The sequence below is a fragment of the Anas acuta genome, chromosome 1, assembly GCF_963932015.1.
Source record: "Anas acuta chromosome 1, bAnaAcu1.1, whole genome shotgun sequence".
Taxonomy (NCBI): domain Eukaryota; kingdom Metazoa; phylum Chordata; class Aves; order Anseriformes; family Anatidae; genus Anas; species Anas acuta.
The window spans coordinates 160,708,505-160,723,661 of NC_088979.1; the positions used below are offsets into that span (position 1 = coordinate 160,708,505).

The 15,157-nt window shown below is 37.5% G+C and overlaps 1 protein-coding gene across 1 annotated transcript in view; it reads right to left on the bottom strand.

The window, feature by feature from the left end:
• Nucleotides 1–15,157, bottom strand: part of NUP205 (nucleoporin 205) — a 50,255-nt gene that overhangs the window by 26,892 nt on the left and 8,206 nt on the right. Inside the window, exons 6-16 of the mRNA XM_068668875.1 lie at nucleotides 13,419–13,647; nucleotides 13,069–13,233; nucleotides 12,110–12,285; nucleotides 8,942–9,058; nucleotides 8,185–8,322; nucleotides 6,993–7,143; nucleotides 5,997–6,202; nucleotides 4,543–4,725; nucleotides 2,911–2,961; nucleotides 2,103–2,312; nucleotides 820–919 (exon numbers count right to left, since the gene is read on the bottom strand). Of these exons, the coding sequence (XP_068524976.1) occupies nucleotides 820–919; nucleotides 2,103–2,312; nucleotides 2,911–2,961; nucleotides 4,543–4,725; nucleotides 5,997–6,202; nucleotides 6,993–7,143; nucleotides 8,185–8,322; nucleotides 8,942–9,058; nucleotides 12,110–12,285; nucleotides 13,069–13,233; nucleotides 13,419–13,647 (1,726 nt within the window). The remainder of the gene's footprint in view (nucleotides 1–819; nucleotides 920–2,102; nucleotides 2,313–2,910; nucleotides 2,962–4,542; nucleotides 4,726–5,996; nucleotides 6,203–6,992; nucleotides 7,144–8,184; nucleotides 8,323–8,941; nucleotides 9,059–12,109; nucleotides 12,286–13,068; nucleotides 13,234–13,418; nucleotides 13,648–15,157) is intronic.

Consider the following 15,157-nt stretch of genomic DNA (forward strand, 5'->3'; position numbering starts at 1 on the left):
AAGACAGCTCAAACAAACCCTTTCCCTCTCTCCTTTTTCCATTATTTTGTGTTTGTGCTTCCCCTTAACGTGTCAATAGACATGCCATTTCACTGTAGACTCAGCGAATCAGTTCAAGAAACAGATCTAGTCAGAAAAATTGGTTTTAATCCATTTGTCCAAAATATCACATAACCCACAAATAACCACATGAACTGAAGCCTTAGCTGAGGATGGGAACGAGCTAACAGAGATGGTTCAAGACAGTTCAATGCTAAAAACTGTTTGCTAACGGACAGGACACAGAAACCTCTCCAGTGAGCTTGCCAAAATTGGCGAGTGTCTTAAAGTTGCTGCTCACTTCTGAAGTGATTCTGACAGCTCTCTACTGCTACAGGAAATCATGAAGCACCAGGCTGGCATTCAATGTTAAGAAACTTTGTATCAAAAACAATCTGCAGCCCAAACACAGTTCACATAAGCCTTATAATGAGGCAATAGCCATTTACTGTGGTCTTACTAATTCTGACTAATTCTGGACAACCATTCAAGCATCATATACTGTTTTTAACCAAATCAGCAATTCAAGAGAAACACAAATCATTCTCCTAGTAGAGCGTGAGAAGCTGGAAACTGCTTATAGCAAACTCTACTAAATCGACAGCATAGCTCCTCATAGTATGTGAACAGTTTTTGATTGCCTTCCTATCTCATTGCTCTGACCTATGTTTTTGCCTGCTTACTTGCCATATTAAACAGGATCACAAGACAGAGGCAAGAGATCAAAGCTAGTTCCAGCTCTGTTTGTCAGAATGAATGTCAGTGAATGAACAAGTTAACCTTGTAACTCCACATATTGGTCCACGAAGTCTTCAAGCTGAGGTTCGTAGTCTCGCAGCAATTTGTAAAACACTTCCAGAACTACCTCAGCTACTTCCCACTGTGATAATCACAAAATGAAGAAAAATCACATATGGAATATGACTGATACTGCAGCAACAAGACAAGGATGACAAAGATTGCAAAAGTCACTGCAATGAAATACTGGTCAGATGTATGGCATGACTGTCTAAAGTACTATCCCACAACACTTTTAATCTATCACAACAAATAATTTCAATTGCCAAGCTTCCTTTTCGAATTAAAATGGAACACTAAAACAGATTTGTCTATTTTGTCTATTTTGGAGCTAGACAACAGCCACTGCTCTCTCTTCATCTATCCAGCCAGTCATCCCATCACAAAAGGCTATCAGATTGGTTAAGCACAACTTCCCCTTAGTGAATCCATGCTGACTACTCCTGATCACCTTCTTATCCTCCACATTCTTAGAGATGACATCAAGGATGAGCTGCTCCATCACCTTTCCAGGGATGAAGGTGAGGCTGGCTGGCCTGGAGTTTCCTGGGTCCTCCCATCTTGCCCTTTCTGAAGGCTGGAGTGACACTGGCTTTCTTCCAGTCCTCTGGCACCTCCCCTGTTCTCCACAACCTTTCAAAGATGATGGAGAGTGGCTTAGCATTAACATCAGCCAGCTCCCTCAGCACTCATGGGTGCATCCCATCCAGAACCATGGATTTTTGGGGATCGAGTTTGCCTAATTCATCTCTATCCATATCTATGTATAAAAACGCTACCTTTATGAGCAGCCTGCTCTTTAAGGTCTGTCCCTAGATATAGACTACTCACAGTACCAGGTTCAGTATAACTCTTATCCCTTCCCTTCTTGGCTTTTTCAGAAACAATCACTGTCAGAAACATTTAGCTTTATCATAAGGCAATGACTTTCTGTTTCTTCTTTTTCTACATCTTTAACATTTTTGCAGTAGAGTTGCAGAATCCTGTATTTCTAAATCTGTATTTGCTATTATATAAACTCTTATTTTTCTTAGTTACTTTATACAGACTCCTTAGAAGTAGTCCATAGATCCTGTTGACACGTGAGTTGAAAAATTACCTGTTTACAGAATCAAAGCACTCTGAGAGGACCCAGGTTATCTCTCCTGCATCAAACTTGTATATACTACAGCTTTCCAAACAGACCTAAGCTGCATCAGTGATCTCAAATTATTTTAACCAGTGCATACAAAAAAAAAAAAAAAAGATTTTCAAGCAATTATTACTTTTTCAGCAGCTCTCCTGTAAGCTCTGGTGCGGAATCGGAGAAACACAGAGTCCCTGAGGAACTGGAGATAGGGATCAAAGCCTGGTGGGCGGAGACCTGCTCCCAAGTTAGAGGGGAACGAACTCTCCACTAGCGTGCTGATGAGTCGACAGAAGGCACGGGTTAAAGGATATTCCTCACATCGGGACTCAATCTCGTTCAGCTCAACCTTCCCGAGAGGACAGCAAACACAGGAAGATTAAAAACAGATATTGAGTGAGAAAGAAACACGTGAGAACAAATAAGATAAGGGCATCATCTGTGAAGTACTTTACAGTGTACTGATTTTGCTATGCTTTTGTCCACTGTATATCACAAACAAAGCAAAAGCAGTGAAGCAACATTACTCTCAGTTCAGTTCAGCAACATATTCTTCATTCATTTCTGAGTTAATAGGAGATATGCCTCAGCATTGAACTATATGCTGCTTATATTTACCATTTTTATTAAAATGGAAGTGACCTGCACTAAGATGTAATAAAACTAACTCCAATTTAGGCAAATAGGAAAATCTGGGGATGAAGCGTTCATAAGGAACTTGAGGGTTTAGACACTGCTCTGCTACTAGCACTATGCTGCACTAGATTTATAACTGAATAACATTTTCCAGAAATTACAAAGAGGCCTGAGAGTAAATTGGGAAGCTGTGAAAGCACCTATTCACAGGGTTTCCCGTGCATACAGTAGCAGATGCAGCCTCTCTAAGTTTTCCCTGTACTCATTTGTAGAAGATGAGGAAGGCTACCTAGGGACAGAGAAACTCTTACCTCAATACCAATTGCTTGTCTCTGGCCTGGACTTCTCACAGTTTGTAGTATCTTCAAAACATAAAGAGAAAAGAAAACATGCAAACAATATGTTTCACATAATCAAAGTGCATCTCCGTCACTTCTATCAGAACTAAAAGGCACTCATCACTCTGCAGCTGTAAGTAGCAGTATTGTATATCCTCTTAAAAGCCAAAAAGCTAAGCTTTGTCTGTCTGAAAGGCTGGATTACATACTGTACACTTGAATGCTTCTAGCTTTACACCCTCAAAGATCTGCACCATGCTTATGGTTAAAACAAAGAACAGAAGTCCTTTCACATTTAAATTTTTTTTCGTCTTTTGGTCAGGGAAAAGACATTTGTTATCTCTTACAGCAGTACATTTTAGGGAACATCAACAGTTAGGAAGCAAAGGTGAGCATTGAAAATACTACTACTACGATGTCATTCTTGCTTGTGTCTTTTTATTAGCGATCAACACTAAGCCAGTAGTTGCAGCTCAAAAGCCTCATGTTATTCCAAACAAACCAGAAATGAGTCTGAACCATAATACAAACTATAAAACAATCCCACTCCCTTACGATTTTTGAGTTAACCATGCTGAGAGCATTTTTGATATCAGTCTTCTTCAGAATTCATATTTATTTTTTTTCTCTGAAATCAAGAGAGAAGAGAAAAAATAATTTTCTAAAAGCTGGGCTTTTAATACCCACCTGATGTTTGCCATCTAGCTGTGAAAGTTGGCAAACATATGCTGTTACAGAATCACAGAATGGCTGAGGTTGGAAGGGACTAAACTCTGCACCACTGAGCACAACCCTCTGAGCTCTGCCATCCAGCCAATTACCAATCCACCTCACTGTCCACTCACCCCTAGGCCGCACTTCCTGAGCTTGTCTATGAGGATGTTATGGGAGACAGTGTCAAAAGCCTTGCTGAAGTTAAGGTAGACCACATCCACTGCTCTTGCCTCATCTACCCAGCCAGTCATCCCATTATAGAAGGCTATCAGACTGGTTAAGCACAACTTCCCCTTGGTGAATCCATGTTGACTATTCCTGATCACCTTCTTACACTCTTTGGAGATAACCTCCAGGATGAGCTGCTCCATCACCTTTCCAGGGATGGGGGTAAGGCTGACTGGCCTGTAGTTGCCTGAGTCCTCCTTCTGTAATTGCTAATAACAATTAACTTTTCCTCTGAAAATTACATGCCTGCAAGTGGAGCTTTTTATACAATTCTTTCCTTTCATGAGCACCACTTACAGTGGGAGAATATTGTACACAAAAAAACACAACAGAAAAATACATAACCTGCAGAACATTTATTACTGATGACAAACATGGAGGGGAAAAAAAAAAACATATGGAACATACAGGACGGTCTGTTAAGAAAGATGTTTACATAAAAATAAGCACAGCCAATGAGATCTGCAGCACAAAACCATGCTGTCATTTTCAAAATTGCTTCAAAATAATACCTAAGTGAAAAAAAAAATTATATTCAACAATGGAAACACAAGAATTTAGTAGAAAGTGCAATACAATTGCTACAAATGCAGCTTTCAAACACACCAACAATTTCATCAGATTGGGTTGCTATAGTTATAAGTACTGAAAATACAAAAATACCTGGGTGTATTCCAGGGATTGCCAGAGTGAAGCAGCTATTTCAGGAGATTTTCCAAATGCAGTCAGGGTTTCTAATAGCTCCGCTTTCAAAATAGGAGGAATGCTGCACTGCAGAAGTCCCAGAATGACCACCACTGGTGTCCACTGAGGGTGCTCACAAAGAGCCAAGCGAGCATTCTCACTCTGCAGAGTTCAGCGTAAAACAAAATTGCACGTTAATATTTTGAAGATTATTCATGTACTGTAAGGCCTAACTAAGAGTTCAGTATCAGCAATGAGAATTCTGCTTTGTACAAGTACACAAAACATCAGAAGAATGGCAGACTTTGCCAGTGCAAACAACTTTCATTCAACAAAAAGCCGAATTTAATGATTTCCTAGTACTAAAACTTTACCTAAAATTTTACTGAAGTTGTCCCTATCCACAAAGAAAACTTATGTGCATAATAGATGTTGCTTAGGATAGCCGGTTTTTAGACTCTGATTTGAGACTCTCAGATGAGCCACTGGATAGGGACAGGCTTCTAGTCTCATCAAATGATAATTCCCTGCATCCTTAGATGTTTACTTCTTCACAGGTTATGGTCTGATGATGCTAGGAAATATGAATTTACGAGTTCCTTCTTCCCCACTCATCCAATGCTGACAGGACAGCTTACATAGGTTACTGAACTAATCTGGCCTTCCAGAGGAACACCCCACCACCAACCCCCCCCCAAAAAAAGATGATTTTTAAAAAGCCCAGTTAGTTTCACTGATCTGCCTTGTGTTTGTGTCAGCAAAAACATCTTGCAAAAACATCTTGCTAAATCACAGAACTTTTATGTTAGTATTCTTCAAACCTCTACCCTGCAGACTCTGCTGGGTACTAAGGAGTCGAATTCCACACTGTTCAGCTATCCAGATAATTGACAATGTAAAATCTGTATTGCAGTTTGTCTCTTAAAATTCCTCTTCGAGCCAATTCATGGTACATTTTGCATTAACAGTTTAGGGACATTTTAAATCTAACTCTGGAGGCAAGTTTCACAGCTGGTCAGTTTCCATGCCAAGTTTCTACTCTTCCCCTTGAAAGTCTTCTATTATCTCTGTTTATTTTAAAACTCAAAATTAGATGCAAAGAACTTTCCTGCTCTCTAGGCGTTTCTTCTGAATAGATCTCACTTCTGAAAGACACAGTTGTGACAGCAAAGCATCAGGAAGGCTAGAAAATCAATAACATTGACAACACAGGAAAAGGTGCCACCTCTTCCCGTTTCACCCTGGCTGCATGTTTGGTCCTAACAGTTTTTTCTGATGCTTCCAATACTTTTGAAGTTCATTAATCAAACAAAAACAGCTGCTAGTTAAATTTGCCCTAACCATCTTTCTGGTGAAAAGAACTTCACAGACGAATAATGATCTGCAAGAAAAAAGAAAATGTATTCAAGCAAAACAAACAAAACCTTACTTACCCAATTTACTATAACTGTGGTCAGCTGTAAAAAGGCAATTAATCCATCTTGTTCTTTCTGTGTGATTCCTCGAAGAGGCAGGTGACGATACTGGACACTGTCTGCACTTGGCAGGTCTTTCCTTAAGTGTTCATGATAAAGCATCAAAGAGTGGAAGAAATGTTCCCAGGAGACAGGACTGCCACCTGTTCCTTGGATGTTTTCCGCTAGAAAAATGACAAAAAGGTCACAAGATTTTCTTTTTACTCTGTCACAGGGCGACCAGGAAGGTAGTTAAATTTAAAAGGAAATCTTTCTTATCTAGAGCAAACAATGTATTAAATTCAAAGAAAAGCTCACGTTGCTGAAATTAGTGGTTCTGTTGTTTTCCTGGGGGAGTTGTTTGTTAATAGAGACATGAAGATACTAAGATGAAAAGTCAGTAGAAACAAGTATTCTATGAATCACGATGTTTGTAGCACTACTTCAAAGTGTGTTTTTTTTTTCCACTTTGATCAATGCAAAATTAATGCAAAACATAGGACTGACCAACAATCCTTTCTGGGTTCTGCAAGGATTTATTATACATGTAGCATTTCTCAAAATGCTCCTGGAAAAAGACAAAACCAAACAAACAAACAAAAAAGCACCAGCTCAGGAAAGACACCTACGTTTAAAAATACATATAACTTGACTTGAAAATATTACCAATTTTATATTTTACATTGAGCTATACTGATATTCTACATCTCATGTGTCAAGACATGCTGCCTTAAAACCCCACTATTTGCTTACATGAATTATTTGCTAAGGTTCTCAAGAAGTTTTATTACCCTAATCAGTCTTTTTTTTTTTTTTTTCCAGATTACATTCCAACTGAAGCCTTCCAATTTCATCTTTGAAATGACCAAGTCACAGTTCAGTTCACATGATTTACTTTTTTATTTATTTATTTTTAACTTCTTTACATTAGCAGGAAAAAGAGAGGAGAAAGAGCTGAAGTATCACTTTTCTTACCATGACTACTGCCATTGACTTTTAGCAAACTAAAGCAGTAATGAGCACACTGAGGCCCACTAGCCAGTCCCCGCAGCATTTTCAAGTATGGGATGTAAATTGTGGAGGGAAGTAGATCTCCCATTTGCCTAACAAACTTCGACAAGACAACCTAGAACAAATAAAGATCAGTGTTTAAAAAAAAATGAGTGTTTTCTTAAAACAGTAGACAGCCAAAGTCAGAAAACAGATTCTAATGTAATCATGGTGGGGGTTAGCAGAAGGCAAGGAATGACAACTCCCCCAAAAATTCTTTTGTTTACTGGCCTAGTCAGTTTCACAGAATCACAGAATGGTTGAGGTTGGAAGGGACTTCTGGAGATCATCCAATCCAACTCCCCTGCCAAGCAGAGTCACCTCGAGCACATTGCACAGGATCACATCCAGGGAGGCTTTGAATATCTCCAAAGAAGGAGACTGCACTGCCTCTCTGAGCAACATGTTCCAGTGCTCTGTCACCCTTTTTGTAAAGTTCTTCCTCAAATTCAGATGGAAAGGAAAATTTTCCCTGAAGGTGAAAATTACATGTCAAAGAGGAAACAAAATCATTCATACTAATGCAAATATAATACACTAAATCTCCCATTTTGTATTTCTAGCCCTCAAATTTACTTCAGCTCACAAATGCTGCACAACGGTATTATTAGCACACTTCACAGTGCAATCACTGTAAGTGTTATTAGGCATGAACTCAGTATGCATGTCACATCACTGAATAGTAATTCACATGCACTGTGGCTCTTCCCAGGACCATATCACAGTGTCTGCAGATTGCACCAGGACCAGACTTAGTTGCCTGTTTTCCAGGTGGGTCTTGGGATGCATGCAATATCCTAGGCACTGCAGAGTCATTCATGAAGCACTGAAGGTTGATAGTATCCCAGCTATCCAATATTCTCATGATTTTTTTACCCCTAGATACTATCAACTACATTTATTGTCGTTTTTTTTTGTTGTTGTTGTTGATTTTTTTAATAGTTAAGAAATTTTGCTTCTCAGTTAAGGCAAAAGAGATAAACAGACAGAAAACACAAGAGCAGTGTTAGCAGAATATCCTGAGCAACTGGGACAAAATTGGCCTAAACAGAATTTTTAAAGAGGTTAGACAGACTCTCTCTCACTAAATTTCTTGACAGCTTTGAATGTAGATAACCTGGCGCTGAGGTGGTCTCTGATGAGCTACTCCGAGGTAGGACCCCATGACGGTAGATGTCTGCAAAGGCTCTGATGGACACCAGTATTCAAGGGCAAGTTCCAGATTAAAAGGGTCTTTCCTGTACAGTTCAGCAATCTATCAGACAAAAGAGGATGACCAAAAAAATTACCAACTACGGAAAGATGAGAATATTATTTCAACAACAAGCACTGCTTCTAGATAAGCTAAAAATGTCTGAGACACAAAGCATACCACACCTGATCCGCTATTCCTTAGAACTCTCTGAAAAATGACACCTGCTAAATAGCAACAGCAGAACAAATGACAACCAGATAAATTCAAAAATCTTAATTGAACAGGTAAGAATTTTAAGAATAAAGGTTATTTCTAAGTTACATTAAAATAACACAGTTTAAGAAAACAGATATGTTAAGATAATCTTACTACAATTTACATTTTAGATATTTATAATTTTGTAAAATAACTTTGGCTCAAGAATCCTTCCACCAGAAGAAACAATGCAGTATTTACTCACTAAACATTTACGAATTGACACTTTATTAACATCAGAAGCCAGGGCAGTTTTCTGGAAAACTTATAGCAAGTGTCTGTCAATATTTGGTTAAGAAAAAATTCCTTTTAATCCAAAAAGTACAAGACCCAGCATTTTATCATTCAGACACAGATTTTCTAATGAAGATTGAAAGTCACAATCACTTTTTGGCATAGTAATTTAGGAGAAAATAGGGCTTACTAAAAGCATTAAATGCTCCAGATCTCTCCGAAGGGAAATAGGTGGATCATTACCCATCTGAATACTCATATGAATCATGCGAGCATCTTCATCAGCACGGTTTCTCAGCTGTTTCACCTACACAATACATGAATTGGAGAAAAACACTGATCTATATTTAGGTAAGAATGAATAGGGCAACAGAAATAACTGAATTACCTGAACAGTTTATGAAAAAAGTAAGAAATTGCACATACATGACAAGAATATTTAACAATTTTATTTATTTATTGTAAACAGAGCCTACATTCAAAGACATATTCGATCACTTCCTTACTGCCAAGGCCTCAGTTCATACCAAAAGCCCCGAACTTAGCCTATGGGGGTTTTCCCAACTGACTTCACCAGATCCTCTGGTTTGGCCACAGAAGGTGGATCCTTTTCCTCTTTTTACTTTGAAAGCTATATAGGTTAGTTAGACTTCAAACAAAGTTAGATTATGATCCAAAAAGAGTGAAGAGGAATGAAAAACAGCATGAAATAACGTTTTCTGTATAGAGACCTATGCATTCCACTTCTCTTAGCTATTTAAGGCTACTTCTAATTACAGCTACTTCATCTTCTGAAAAGTTTTGTATTGATGTAATTACTTTGCACCCAGGAAAATTGTCTGTCACAGCCAATAGCATCACCACATGTCAACAAATACAGTAGCAAAAAAGAGAAAAGGAAAGGGAAGAAAAACTGCAGCAATGGAGAAGTCCTTTAGTCAGTATCTCAGAATTCTTTGTGTCAAAAAAGACCAGTTACTATACAAAATACCAGCTGATTTAATTTTAACATCAAAACGTCTTTCACAAAGCACCCCACAAGATGCTTAAGAAAGCAAACAGCCAGGGGATGAAAAGTTCAGTTTTGTTACATATTAAACAGACACTGAGAAACAAGAAACAGAAATAAGCAACCAATTCAACACAACAAAAGCTAAAACATAGTGGTGCCCAACAGATACTAGTTCATGGTTCTATAATATATATTGAATTGCAAAATTGAATGAGCTACAAAAGAACTGACTCATCTCAAAAACTTAGCTAGATCTAGAGATAACTGCAGAAAGGGTCAGGGCAAAGTATCTAAATTAGTATACTAACAAAATAAATATAGGGATAAAACAAAGTGTTGATAAGTGAAATAGTGCATTATCTAAACTACTAAAGCTAATTATTGAGTTCCAAATGTAATGCTCTCAACCAAAAGATTTACCCAAATCATTACTGGCAAGCAGAAAATAAACAAAAGCTATACAGAAGAGTTAAATAAAATGTTGACTTCTTATAATCTTCATTTAGTTTAATTTAAATCTACATATACCTAAAAATAAAAAGAATCCTGCAAGGCAGACCCTTCTATTTACCTAAAATTTAAGATCCAGTAGAAATAACTCTGCACATAAGCAGTAACAAATAGCAGTAACAAACTGCAGGTGGACAAAAAAATCCCTTCTAGAGCCACATCCCAATTGTCTAACAAGTCTTTCCTCTAAAAGAACTAGTACTAGCCTCTGTCAAGCAGGAATGGTCAATGTCACAAGTCAATAGTCAGATTTTTGCTCATAAACTGTATTACAAAATCCTATTTCTAATGAAGAATCTCTTCATATTTAGGCATTAGGTATAACCAACTGCAGATCTAAACCAAAGCCAAAAACTGAAATGGGAGAGAAATACTTTGCCGAGGCCTCCAATTCCACAATACAATGAAGGAGAAAGATTGGAACAAAACCAACGGACAGCCTTGGGATTTTCACACAGTTCTGTGGGATACAGGAGACAGGGTCAGATGTGCTTTTAAATCTAGGAAAGTAGAAACCTCAGCCTGGCTCAGTCTCCAACTCTTCCACCTTGATTCAGAAAACATACCTACATCTCTTCCATAAAAGTTGGTATAAATACAGGGACATATTTCATCTTTGGTAAAGCAACAGCATCTTCAGAACTACCTCATAAAAAAGTTTCCAGTTCCAAATGTGTTAGAACTTGACTGTTCAAAGAACTTTCAAAAACTGTATCTCACATACTCCTCAAATTCAAAATGCTTCTAAGGGCTATTATGTCTGTATTACAGAAAACACCACTGCAGGCAGCCTTCAAACAGAGTCCAAGACCTGCTACAGTGCATTACATTTTGTATGCAGGCAACTGCTGCAGTAGAAGCATACTGCTTGAAGTTGTCAACATGAATGCATTTGAAATTACATTATACTTGCTCCATGGGTATTCCATTTGTGAAACAGATGGCTTCAGAAAACAACATGGAAACCCAACAGATTATAAATAAATTAGGATTAAACCTAAAAGCTGTCTACACACTTTCATACGCACCCTCAAATATTCCTAAGGCTCAAGTGTTTTCCTGCCAATATTGTTCTCATTCTGACAGTTGACAATGAACAAAATTTCTTTTTGAATCTTCCTTTTTGCTCATTCTTTGAAAGAAGTAATTATTTGCAACTCCAACTACAGCTCAACACAATGCAGGTCACAAAAGAAAGCCTCCATCAATTACATAAAAGCATTTTCATATAATTTTAATTTTCCATGCCTAGATACAAGGTCTTGCACAAACAAAATTGTAGGAATTGCTTCAAACTTTTCCTTAAAATCCTTTTGCAGCACTTCTGTTGTTCCAGTGAAAACAGCAGGTCATTTTACTAACAAATGGTAGTAGTAAAGAAAAACTAGAATAACTCCCCTTAAACATGCAAAAGATCATTAGTAAAAGAATGAAATAAAAAAAAATAAAGACAAAAACTGTCACTTCTTTTAGGTTATACAACTGTCAATATCAAAAGAGAAGGGGAAAAAAAGACAAAAACCACAGACATCGCTGTCAAGCCCAGAATTCATTTAAATTCTAAGCATTTAAAACAAAACAAAACAAAACCACTGCAAACACAAAAGCTTGCTTTGCAATCTCACCACAATGAAGTAGAATTTGATTTTCAAAACACTTCATTGCAGAAAACAAACGCCAAATGCTATGGGTTCCACAAAGTCAACTTTCAGGTATTCTAAAGTGCAGCACCTCGAGCTCAGGTTGATACTTGAATCTCAGTGCTACCTGTCCTAGAAATAGAAGATGACGTGCCCCTGTTTCTCAAAAACTATGCTATTCACAGAAACAACTTACTTTCATTGGCATGAGTGCAAGGAAGTCTGTGACAAGGTTGTGAATTTTGCGAATGTAAAATTCCTCCTGGTAGAAATTTTCAGATCCCACAACAGATTCAGTCAGGAACAGAAAGACATTATCAGCAACCGCTAGCTCTGCCATTGCTTCATCTGCTTCAGTGAATTCTGCAAGAGCTGGACAACAAACAAAACAAAACAAAAATCACAAACGGGAGAAAAATAAATTACAACTATCTGTTAACAAACTATACATATTTTAGAATACCTGTCTGACAAGCAAATCAACGTGCTTCTAGACACTAAGAAAAACTTAACTGACACTGAACAGGAAAACTCTAGATTGAAAAATGCAAGTTAATGTAGGGTGACAGTCTCAACTTTCTTCTGTAATGTAAGTTAAAGTACATAATCCATTTACCTGATCAATCTAAGGCTGTGAACTAAGAAGCACAAGCCAACATTAATTAAACATTAGTTATGATGTTTACATTTTCTTTAATATTCTGTAGTCATGCCTCAGTTCTGACCTAGGCGTGAGCCTGGAAAGCTAGTGAAGTACAGGAAAAAAAACATCTGTCCTCTTAAGATACTGAGTTTTAATATTTGCAGAAGCAAAAAGTCATAAACATGAATCTATTCTGCATTGAAGTGTTCAGGTGATATTAAAGCTGCTAAGATGCAATTTTTCACATTTTTCAGTACATTGCAATCCCTTTCACTTCAATGAGACACTACGCAGTATTAATGGTTAATGATTAATTATTTCTAAATCTGTGTACCTACCACAGCAACTCAATTCTCAACAACCAAACTCATGTACTGAGAAAGCTTTGAAGGAGGAGCATCAACAGTAGCTTTATCCTGAAGGTAAGTACTAATACCTGAAGAAGGTAACAGCACTTTGACTTGCACCACTCGCAAGCTGTGAATCCTGAAGCGCACCAAGTAGTAATTTACCTGTCACATCAGATAACTGGGATATTCCTCGTAAAGCCAGTGACCAGGCTAATCGAACAGTTGCTTGCAAGCCTGGTAGTTTCCAAGGCTGAGATTCCTGAAGACGAGTGTGTATTGTTGCTATGTACTGTCTTTCTGCTAGCAGAGGCAGCCGGTGCATCAGATCTTAAAGAAAAACAAAAAAGATCTTAAAGAAAAACAAAACCACAAATGCAACACCAACACCCAGTGAATGTGAAAACAAACAGGCAGAATCCTACCAATTTGTTACCAAACAATGACGAAATTGGTTAAATAACAATTTAACCACACGCACAACATAACCCCCGTGGGAAACCTGTCAGCATTACCTTCACGATCCTCTGTGCCTTGTTCTAGAAAACTGACATCAAAGCAGTAGAGGAGAGCCATGAGCAGAGACAAGTTCACACCATCCAATGAGCCATCTGCTTCTACTGTTACTTTCTCCAAGTAACTTATGAGGATTAGAGTGTCATCCTTACTCAGCGGTGACTGGCAGGTCCAGACAAAGAGACTTTCAGCCAAGGACTGTCGGCACTCTTTGATGAGGTCAGAAACCTTTTCAAAAGAAACAGTGTAGAGCTGTACTTGCAGCGCATCGATCTGCCTTTCTCAGTCCATCGTTATGACTAGAGTAAGTTAAAAATTACTTTAAAAACAGTAGCTGGAGAAAATGCTAATTTCTTTAAGTGCTACACAAAAAAAGGTATATAAAAATCTTACGAGCCTTCAGATTCCCTGGCATTTCACATGAGGCGTGACTAGATAGCTTTGAGAATGACAAGATGCAAACCAGCACCTCTGTCAAGGTCAGAAGACATGAATCTACGCAGAATTTTTATAGCTGTAAACACAATATGTACACAAAGGTCACGTTTCATATCTCTAATATATAACTACACTGGCAGTTACATTCAGTTAAGGTCTTAAGATTTCTTCCTTCCTTTCTCCCAAAGAGATGCCCTCAAATGACTATACACATACCTGAATTTTAAAGAAATTGAGTAATAGGAAAGACATTTAAAATTAAAACTTTCCATCAAACAAAATACTTAAGGCAAATTTGAATATACACGTAAATGAAATCTAACATGCCCTAATACATATGGGACAAATACCATGTCCAACAGGAAAGCTATGAAGCATTTTCATACTAAAAATATGGTTTTATTCTTTGGCAAAATATGTTATGCTAAAATTAAGTACATTGGCTCTCCAAAACGATCAGTTTGTCTTTTTTTCTAACAGTGACACCAAAAATCACCTGTTTTTAAGCAAGGACAAACATTTACTTCATTTGTTAAATTCATTCCTCTCCCCCAAGCTGAGTTTCAAGTACTTAACTGCTCTAAGTCTCCTGAAAACAGCAGAAATTCAAAACAAAAATAAAACAAGCAAACAAAAATCTCCTTAAAATAAAAAGCCCCCACAAAAACCCTTTCATAATGGTATTTTATTAGCTAGGTTATTGGTTTCTAATAACATTCTTGATCTATACCCATTACAACCGGTAAAATAAAAAATAAGGCATTCTATCTCCATTAAAATCATGGGCATAGTGGTACAATGAGAAACTCTTCAACACTAAACACAGCTAGAAATCTCTGCACAGGCTCCAGAAAAATAACAATTCTAATGAATACAAAGGGGAATATAGTAGTCCATCTAAAAGCAATGAAGCAAACCTTCAATGCAAAGCATTACTTGAACTTAAAGGCAAATTAGAAGGGTATGTTTTGCATAGTTTCTAGATGAAATAGCAAAAATGCAAAACTGGTTATCCGGCAAAAAAAAAAAATTGATTATAACATAGAATACCCACATAGATCCCACACTGGAAAGAACAGAAGTTAAAATGATAATGTTTAAAATCTCCCTATTACAAATACAGTGTGCAGTTAGACTCAGTCCCAATTAATTTCAAGGAGTACAAAAACGAAAACTCATTTTTAAGCAAATCTGACTGTTCACTATTAGAGATGCTTCTGGTCATGTTAACACAAATAGGTTATTAAAAAATGCATTATTTGCCTGCCTAGACCCACTTTCATTCTGTTTTAATCCTCTG